Source organism: Pundamilia nyererei, unplaced genomic scaffold (assembly GCF_000239375.1).
Source record: "Pundamilia nyererei isolate P.nyererei 1_Seehausen unplaced genomic scaffold, PunNye1.0 scaffold00007, whole genome shotgun sequence".
Taxonomy (NCBI): Eukaryota; Metazoa; Chordata; class Actinopteri; order Cichliformes; family Cichlidae; genus Pundamilia; species Pundamilia nyererei.
In genome coordinates this window covers 1421933-1431932 of record NW_005187408.1, presented here as the reverse complement: position 1 = coordinate 1431932, position 10000 = coordinate 1421933, and the positions used below count along the sequence as shown (strand labels likewise).

General features: G+C 43.7%; 1 protein-coding gene across 4 annotated transcripts in view; it reads right to left on the bottom strand.

Annotated features, from left to right (window-relative positions):
- Positions 1 to 10000, bottom strand: part of zfhx4 (zinc finger homeobox 4) — a 92428-nt gene that overhangs the window by 2868 nt on the left and 79560 nt on the right. For 3 of the 4 annotated variants that reach the window (XM_005722473.1, XM_005722472.1, XM_005722471.2), the window contains exons 8-12: positions 7884 to 8017; positions 6594 to 6794; positions 6179 to 6299; positions 605 to 6019; positions 1 to 69 (exon numbers count right to left, since the gene is read on the bottom strand). The exon at positions 1 to 69 is cut by the window's left edge and continues 2868 nt beyond it. In XM_005722473.1, the coding sequence (XP_005722530.1) occupies positions 1 to 69; positions 605 to 6019; positions 6179 to 6299; positions 6594 to 6794; positions 7884 to 8017 (5940 nt within the window). Of the gene's footprint in view, positions 70 to 355; positions 6020 to 6178; positions 6300 to 6593; positions 6795 to 7883; positions 8018 to 10000 lie in introns of those variants that run through there. The other variant, XM_013915665.1, reaches the window with a different exon arrangement.

The following is a 10000-nucleotide window of genomic DNA, read 5'->3' as shown; positions in this document are numbered from 1 at the left end:
GAGACATGGCAGGAGAGGGGGTGGCTGGTGTAGGGAACCCAAGCATGCCAGCACCGGGAGACGCTAAAGCTGAAATACAGTGGTATATAAATATGGAAATATTCAATATTTAAATATTCAACCCCAAATCACTATGGAAATATGTTTTTATAAGATAAAGAAGCTTAATTCGTTACTGGCTGATACTGTGTCTCTCTTTATGATTTTGTTATGGATCAAAACTGTCACATGCGCTTTACGATAATTTCACTTTGCCAATATATTATAATATAATATAATATATGAAACCTAAAATAAAGGGAAAAACAAAAAACAACAAACAAACAAAAAACACACATCATATAGATACATTTTGTTTAAAGAAAAAAAATTTGAATTAGCAATTAGCAGTTGAACTTTGATGCTGACATTATGCATGCACTAACTGCCACCATGTTTTAAAGTAGTTTTTAAAAAATAAGACTTCTGACAAACACCACTGTGATACAGAATAACCAGTAGTACAGTAGAAGAAAATAGTGCATGATAAAGCTCAGTTCATAAAGCTTCTAGTGAGTTTTTTTTCTTCTTTTTTTTTTTTTTACCATGTGTCATACTAACTCACCAGGTGTGTTGGGTGGGAAAACAGGAAGTGATGATGGCCCATTGACTCCAGGAAGTAGGACTGGTGGGAGGCCAGATAACCCTGGGTAGCCTGAGGGTAGGCTGAGGCCATGAAGTGCATTATTATTGTCCACTGAAGTCTGTTGCTGCTGGCCAGGGAGGCCAAGTCCCTCACCGGCTTTCTTCATGCGGTCCAGCTCTTGCTGGGCCATGAGCTGACGGACAGTGGTTGGTGCTAGGTAGTCCTTTTCTCTATCCACCTGGTTTCCCATTGTTTCTTGCACTTTGGTGATGTGCTGTTTTGAAAAGATGTGGTCTCTGACAGACATCCGTGCAGTGTACTTTACACCACACAAAGTACACTCAGGCCTGGGTCCCTCTGGTGAGCCTTGACTTATCATGAATGGCTTTCCAATATTAATCTTGAATTTCTTTTCTTTAGCACGCGCATTCTGGAACCACACCTGAACAACACGTTTAGGGAGTCCAATCTCATTGCCTAGCATTTCACACTCTTGCATTGTAGGAGTGCGATAGTCACTAAAGCAGGCTTTGAGTACTTTAAGTTGCAGGTTACTCATCTGGGTCCTGAATCGTTTGTGCCCTGGCCTATCCCCAGCATTGCTGCCTTTCCCAGATTTGCTGAAGGGGTTACCTGGCCCAAAAGGACTAGGGGAACTAGGATCAGCTAGGCTTGACGATTCACTCCTGTCATTGTTTTCATCAAATTCATCATCTCTGGAGCTAAAATAAGAGTCACAGTCTTTTCCAGAGAAGCTGAGGGCAGGGCTCACCATGCTGAATTGGAACCTTTCATTGCCACTATCAAAATTTGGCATCAGGCCACTTTTGTTGTCACTTAGCTTGTCTCCTCCATTGGCAGTAAGGCTTTCAACCTCATTGTTATTATACTCATCTCCGGTTGTAGCATCGCTAATGGCTGTGTTAATTGATGATGTCTCATCAAAGTCCATCTTACTGAGATCATAAGATGAAACTTCTGCTGAATTAATATTAGGCCCTTCAGTTTCATCACAGTTTTCAGCTTTTAAGGATGAAGGGCTTAAGAAGTTTTTTACTTGCGCCTCGGATGGTTTGACTGGGGTTGAGGATGCAGTGGGTAGCTCATACTCATTTGGCTCAGTCTTGGTAGGCAGCTGTGGGTAGTCAAAGAAATTATACTTATTGGGGCTTTCACCTCTTTCATTGTCTTGATTCATCATTGGGCTTGGTGGCAAGCTAAAACCTGCCTGCTTAGCGTCATGCCAGTGTCTAGATCGTATGTGGCTATCTAGAGCAGATTTTGCTTTAAACAATGCTCTGCAAAAGGGGCATTTCTTGTGAGACTGGGAGGGCCCTATAGCCCTAAACTGCCCCTTTCTCTCTCGAGCACGGGTGTTTTGGAACCAAACTTGCACAACTCTCTTTTTCAAGCCAACTTCCCGTGCAATATGGTCCAACATCTTCCTTGTTGGGTTAGAGTCAAGTAGGTATTTGTCATAAAGAATCTCCAATTGTTCTGGTGTGATGGTGGTTCTTAAACGCTTATCTCTGTGTTGCTCTTCACTACTGTTACCGCCATCTTTGTCATTGGCACTTTCTTCTTTGTCATCAAGTTTCCTCTTCATCGCCCCAGAGCCTGCAGCAGAAGCTAAGCCAGAGCTACTCTGAGATGGGATTTGGGAGAGACCTCCAGATAACAGCTGGCTAGCCATGAGGGGGTTGTTGGGGTCAAATATCATATAGGGCATATCAATGGGTCTTTCAAGGAATTGTGAGTGAAGAAATTGGTTCTGAGCAGCCAAGAAATGCATGTGTTGGTGCTCCTGCCACAACTCTAGAGTGGGGAATGCTATCTTACACTGATCACACTGGTACTGAAGCATCTGATGGGAAAGGCTATTTGTAAGTGAAGACAGTGCCAGGGAAAGTGGACTTGAGGGAACTGCAGCTGCCTGAGGCTGGGAATGGGGTCTTGACATTTGTGCCTGGGGGGCTTTTTGTGGAGGTGGCTGCGGTGTGCAAGCCTTAGATGGTCTTGGTTCTGGTAGTGACTTTACCACTGGTGAAGGGGCAGTCTCGTTCTGTTTAACTTCAGTTTCAGGGGTCAAATCTGGCTTGGGGGAAATTTTGCCCATGGTAGTACGAGGAGAGGACATCACAGGGGAGCTTGAGCCAGAACTACTGGGAGTTCCTGTTTGGGAATGCTTAGGTATGTCTAAAGGTCCCTGGGTGATCTTAAATGGACCTTGCTCAGGAGAATCTGAATACTCCTCGCATTGGTTGTCGTCATTAATTTCCTCATCTTCATCCTTATAACACTGGTTTTTCTGGTGAGTGATAAGATCAAAGATGCGTGGGAACACAATGTTGCACTTCTTACATTGGTACTGCATGTTGCTGGTTCTGATGTATCGTTCATTAGTCAGCTCTTTTTTCTCACTGTCTTTAGAGTCTGCCTGGTTCTCATAGCTCTTTCGAGCTTTCTGGCGAGCATTCTGGAACCAAACCACAATGACTCGTGATGGCAGGTTGAGCACAGTGGAGAGCTGCTCAATCTCATCATCTTTTGGATAGGCATTAGTGTCAAAGAAATCTTGAAGTACCCTTAACTGGTAATCAGTGAATCTGGTTCTGGAGGACCTCTTGTTCATCATTGAGTCTGCTCTGTGGTATTCCTGTGCACTTAGTTGGGGCTCCAATCGAATGTCTTCCAGTGTTGTAATGGGAGGAATACTGAAGTTGTAGGGAGAGTCTTTACTTCGCTGCCTTTCTTTGAAAAGGGTGTTACGGAACCAGTGCTTTATAACTTTTTGGGGCAGGCCAGACTTCTCTGACATCTCCTGAATTTGCTCTTCATTAGGAGAATTGTTAATATCAAAGTTTGCGCGAAGAATCTTGAGTTGGTCATCGGTGATGCGGGTGCGCGGTCTCTTAAATTGAGAGTGGCGGAGGAAGTTTGGATCAAGACCCAGCTGTTGTTGGCAGAGTTGTGTAAGGTCCGTGGACAGCGAATCCATAGTGGGCAGCTGGAGGGCCAGCTGAGGGGGTAGCCCTGGGTGCTGGACAGACTGCATCATTAGAGGCGGGAAAAGGGGCAGATCCAAGGGAACAGGTAGCTGCACTTGGGGTGGTGCAGGGGGGGCAGTAGGTGGTGGAGGTGGGGGCGGTGGCTGGGGCGTTTGTGTCTGGTGAGAGGGTTGGTGTGAACTCTGATGGGAAACAGGAACCGGTGAAGGTACTGGAGTTTGAGGCTTGGCCACAGACATGGCAGCAGGCTGAGGAGCTGTCACTGGGGTTGGAGCAGGAGGAGGTGGCGGAGGAGGAGGAGGAGGAGGTGGTGGCGGCGGTGGTGTCTCTGGTGAAGAAGGGTTTATTGGATAAAGTTTGTCATAAGCCTCTCTGTACTGCTGGGCAAACTTTTCAAGTTCCACATATGGGAAAAAGTGACTATGCACATGTTCTTGGTGGCTCTTGAGAATAAGCATGTTAGAGAAGAGCTTTCCACACATCCCACACTCAAGCTTATCAGTATTCATTTCTACTTGTTCAACTCCATCTTTGCTTTTCCTTTGGTTTTTTTGTCTGTTTTCATTGTACTGGATCACCAACTCGAATCCAAAATTCTCCAATAGCGCTTTTGCTGCATTACCTCTTGCTCCTGACACAATACGTGGAGGGGGAATCAGAGGCTCTGAAAACTTTGACTTTTTGGGTTCTTTGTTGTCCTTTCCTACATCATTCAATGCATCACCTCCATTTTCCATCTTTGCCCTGTTTTCCTGTTTTTCCAGGTGGTCCTCTGCATCTCTAGACATTTGTATTTCTGAAACTGAGACTATGCTAGCTTCCATTTTTGCTTTCTGGTTCTGCAGTTGCTGGTTTTTCTGCTGCAGAATTTGTGACTGTGATTGAGAAGCCTGCTGCTGCTGTTGCTGTTGAACCTGTTGCTGGACTTGAGCCTGCTGTAACTGGTGCTGTTGTTGCATCTGCTGCTTCAGGTCTTCTAGAAATGATCCAGTAAGACCAGGCATTCCAAAAGCTGCAGCTGAGTGCAGCGCAAGTTCTGGGCTAAGGTTGAATTCTGCCCCAGGTATGTAAAATGGGAAGAGGAACTGCGGCTGTTGAAACTGCAGTAATGCTTCTGGGGTCATTGGAAAATGGGGGAGAAAAGCTGGATTGAGGAACTGAGGCTGGAAGAAAGCAGCCTGTTGCTGGAGTTCATGTTGAAGCTGCAGCTGCAGTTGGGCTGAGGACTGTGCTGATTGTTGGCTGCTTGCCTGTGCTGAAACATGGTCAGTAGTTGCTGCTTGTTTTGAGTTGTTACTGCTGTTAGGTTCTTTGGGTTCAACAGTGTTTTCTTTGTTAGAAGAAGGTGTACCACTTCTTGCAGCATCTAAATTGCTTGCATTCCCTTGTGTGCTTGGGCCTGGACTTTTTGAAGATACTGGACCGCTAGTTCCAGAGATACTGCTGCTGCTGCTGCTGCTCATGTCATTTTTGGCTGTTCTTGCTTTGGTCTGATGTAGAACTGACCTCATGTGAATTTCAAGTGTTGAACTTTGGCTATATGCAACATTGCAAATATTGCATTTAAATGGTTTGTTGTCAATGCTGTTGCTTGGCTCTTGTGGAACTGGGCTTGATGCCTCTTGAAGGACCTTTTTCAATTTATGTAGGTGGGAAACTGAGTTATAGTGTACTAGTAGGATGTTCTTCTGGGTGAAGGACTCCTTACATACTGTGCACTTGTAAGGTCGAGAAGGGTCCAGAAATTTTTCCATTGTAAAATTGGGCCCCTTTCTAAATGGTAGGGTCCGTTTTGGTTCTGCTCCCATGTCATCTAGCAGGGAGCTACTGTCACTTCCTGTGGGACTGGGCTTTTCTTCCTGGTCCATTTCATCATCTTTGTCCAAGTCATGTTCAAAGGCCTGAGCTTCCTCCAAGGCCCTGGCCTCACTCTCTGTGATATCTCCATTCAGTGGCAGATTGCCTATGAGTTGCTGCACCTCAGCCTCACTAAGTTCAGGGTGCCCATTTTCTAAATGCTTCCTGAGGGCCAGGAATGTCCTGAAGCTGCGCTGGCAAAGGCTGCACATAGTGGCTGCTCTGATGGCATGGTACTGAGAATGTATCTGAAGCTTCTGCATTGTTTTGAAGGCCAAACTACAGTGGTTGCAACGATATTTGTAGACATGACGATCTGATACAGAGAGCTGTTGTTGCTGTTGCTGAAGTCTTTGGAGCTCACTGAGATGCTCCTGCAGATTATCAGGGGATTTGCTATCATGTCTTAATCCACTGGCTCTCTTCCAATCTGGGGCCTCTGAGGCCTCCTTTGGGGGCTTGAGTTCCTCACGCTGCAGGTCTAAATCATTCTTGTCTTGATTGGCCAGCTCATCCTTTGAAATGTTTCCTACGCATAGAAAATACAATGTAAGGTTCTCGTCAGTCAGTATTTTTTGACAAATATATAGAAAATTACACACTAAAGTTCTTCAGTGGACCTTTACCATCATCTGGGCAACAAATTAATGACAGAAAGAAAACAGTGTATGCTACATATTCTGCTCACCATGAGACTTTCCTGACCCATCTGTGAGAGAGGTAGAGGAATCCATTAACGACATACTTCTCTCTTGTTCAGTCTGGGGGTGCATTATATTATTTGGTGTTGCTGTTTCAGGTCCAACAACCTGCAAAGACCAAAGATTGTTATTATACCAAAAACTGATATAGAAAGTGCAGAGGAAGCGTGCCAAATTGTTTCTTGTATTGAAATCAAAGCTTATTTTAGGGAAAGAATTTGCTTCTCTCGGTGGACAGTAACAACATTCAAGATTATGGGAGCATCTCAAGAGAGAACATTTAGCAACAACAAGTAACATCACAATTTATTTTTGCTTTGAATGTGCAGTTTGCTCTCACACACACACAGTCTAACAGACACACTCAAACAAATTGTATTTCTAGTCATTACTTCTACATACAGTCAGAATGAGCTTTTCCACACAATCGGGTGCCACGCTGTGAAGGTGAGTGAGATGTAGCTGCAGGTGGATTTTGTTGCTAAGGACATCCTGGCACAGTGGGCAGCGGATCACTGGCTGCATGGAATGCTGGGACATAACATGTAGCTGCATACGGTTGGCATCTTTACTGCTGTAGTTGCAGTACGGACACTGCTGAACCTAAAAAACAAGACAGCACAATAACTAGGTGGGGAAATAATGAAATGATTTTAAAGAAAAGGAAAATATTTTCCTTTAATTCAAGAGCAGAAGTTACTTATTACGCTCAATGTACTTTAGTGGGTATCATTCTTGCACTGCACGGCCATTAAATTAGCCAGCCATCCGCCTCACTGGTCACACCTTACTTTTTAAAATTCCACTAAATCTGTCAAAACGAGAATTTTTGGTAATCCTCACTATCTGCCACCCGGCCCCCAGTTACCATGCCCAACTTGACCTAGAAAACATAAATCAACCATCTTTCATGTAATTTGTTTAAATCTTTTAAGTCGTGCCATTTTATTAGTAGAAAACAAGATTGGCCAGAATTTCTAATCAGGAGATTGCAGATGACAAAGGTGTGTACTCTCCTAAGCTATGCCTTGCCCTCATTACAGCGAGTACTCTGAGCATAGCTGCCTCCCTACCACCTGTCTTAATAGAATCCATTTCTGAAATGACTAAGTCTTCCTTCCTACCAGAACCAGACGAGCTAATACTTCATAATCTAATTTAAAAACACATATAATTTAAAGAGATGCAAAAAGGGGAAAAGAAGCAGGCAAGGAGTCCTAAGGCTAGTGCAGGTATTCCACTTAAGGACACAAAGGTTGGCCTATTGTGCTTGATGCTGAAAAGCTATGTCAGAGGGGGAATAGTAGGATGCATTTAACCCTTTGAATGAAAGCCGGCGCCAGGAATTGCTAAATGCTTGGCTTAACATTTCTGCTTCTTATAGTTAAGTATCTTCCATTAGCTCATCCCACAGTGACAGTGAAGGTTAGATTTCATTAGTGCTTATGAAGACAAACCTGCCTCAGTGGCTATTAGCTTTCTGTAGATCCAATGACAAAGTCCAACTAGTATATGGAATTTAAATAGCCATTTTGAATAGGTACATAGATAAGCACCATAACCTAGATGGATTTTCTTTAGCAAGGTGAACACAGTATACAGATCCGCAAACACTAAATGAGGAACAGATAAGAACAACACAGGTGACATTTTCTAACGCAACTGGGAGTTTCCTTTTAAAACTTCACAAACCTGGTCATTAGCTGAGGTCTTCCCTTCAGCAGACTTTGGCCTTTTAGGTGGGCTTTCCATTTGGCGATCTGGCAGGAGAGAATGTTTAACCATAGCATTCGGTCCGGTAACCTCTTTAGACACGGCATTCACTCCTAGCAGGTGGTGGCGAGACAAAGAGAATAGGGGACAGAGAACGCAAAAGGTTAAAAGTGAATGGATTTCATCAACTAAATATTCAGTATTTATATTTCCAGTTTAAATGTTTGCATTTGTATATTTTAATATTCCAAATATTTATGATACTCATATTTTTTTAAACAGAAATACAACAATATTAATGGCAAACTTGTTTTTTTCCAAGGTTTTTGGAATACAGGAGAAGAATATTAAGTAGAGCATCTAATATATCCTGCATATTACATGAGAAATGGATGTATTAATCTGTAACATGTGAAATATACATGATAAAAATTGATAAAATTCTCACATCCCTCGCAATGGAATTGGATCATTTGTGAACATAACATAAATGTGTGGTTTGTCATGTTTGCTATCTTTTGTAACAATGAGCTGCCCCACTTTCACCTCTCCCATTCAGAATATGCACGATTTGAATGGGCCAATAAAATCTAATTGTGACATTTTGTGGCTGTATGGGATCATAAAACAATCATTAAATAATTACTGCTTTACAAATAACTGAATAACATCAACACATGTATTGTAGGTGATGGCTTTAAAAAAAAAGAGTCTGACACCAGGACAACATTAGCATGGATACAAGCATGAAGAGTATTATTCACATTCACATATGCTGACGTGCCACTGCCCCGAGGACATGTAAAATAGGAAAAACTCGGGCAGGCTCATTATCACAGCACGACATACATTAAATGTTATGGTAATATTATACACTTCATTAGTTCATATACATTTCCCCAGCTGCCTCGACAACTCCTGTGTCTGTATAAGATGCTAAATTTTCAGGGCTTTGTCACGGCTGGTGGTACAGTACCAGCTCCACTTGTGTGTGTCTGTTTGTATGTGTGCGTGTAAGCGTGTGTGTGATGTTAACAGCAGGGCTCAGTGTGGAGAGATCAGCCTCTGGTTGTATTTAGTAAATGCTGCAGCCACTGATAAATCTTTCATTAGCCTCATCCTAAGATACAGGCCGTGCAGGCCCTGCTATACTCTGCCACTGCAATTTACCCACTCTGCACAACACAAAGACACAGCAACAGCAACTCTCCCTCCCTCCTTCCCTCCCTTTTCCTCGCTCTCTTCCCTAAGCTACCCCCCCTCCCCTCCTCCCGCTTCCCCTCCCTCGTCTGGTCACTCAAGGCAATATGTGAGCCTCACTCTTGCGAATCAACGCTTCACGCTAGATGCACAAATGGAAAAAAAGGGAAATCAAAGCACTGATACATGGAGAGGGGGCTAAAAAAAACATTTTGTATTTCATATTATTCTGTGGCTCGTGTTTGTATTGGGCGCATATCAATTCCTCCGGCCCGTTCATGCATTTTAATTCTGTTGCATTAAGTAGGCGTTCCACTTATTTTATTTGTAATCCCCTATATCTGGAGCCTGAAATATTGGCCTGTCAAGGAAAGTGACAAGAGAGAAGGAGGGAGGGAAGAAAGGAAGAAAGAGAGAAAGGGGAGAGTGAAGAAAAAAAACACACACACACACACAAGGGCACAATGTGAATTTCCAAGAACATCCGAGAATTGCTCTGCAGCTCAGAAGAGCGAGGTAATCTCGTCTTCCACTGCTTGTGATGGCCCCTGCAGGGCTAGCGTGTGTGTGTCCGCGCGCGCGTGTCTATGTGCAAATATGCGTGTGTATTTTGTGCTTCATATCAGGCCTCTGACACTCCATTGGTCAGATCGGTGCAGGCTGGAAGCGCCCGTCATATCACCTGACCTTTCCCGAGTCCGTGCCCCGCCTCCTATATTTACTATAACCATTTCTAATTTCAACTTTCAATTTTTGCCTCCGTCTTCCAGTCAATTTGCAACTAAATTACATCCCTGAGAAAGGAGATGAGGCGATTGTTGGACGAGAGCCTGCAAACACATTTACAATGTGGAGGGTGTGGGGGTGGTGTGTGTGTGTGTGTGTGTGTGTGTGTG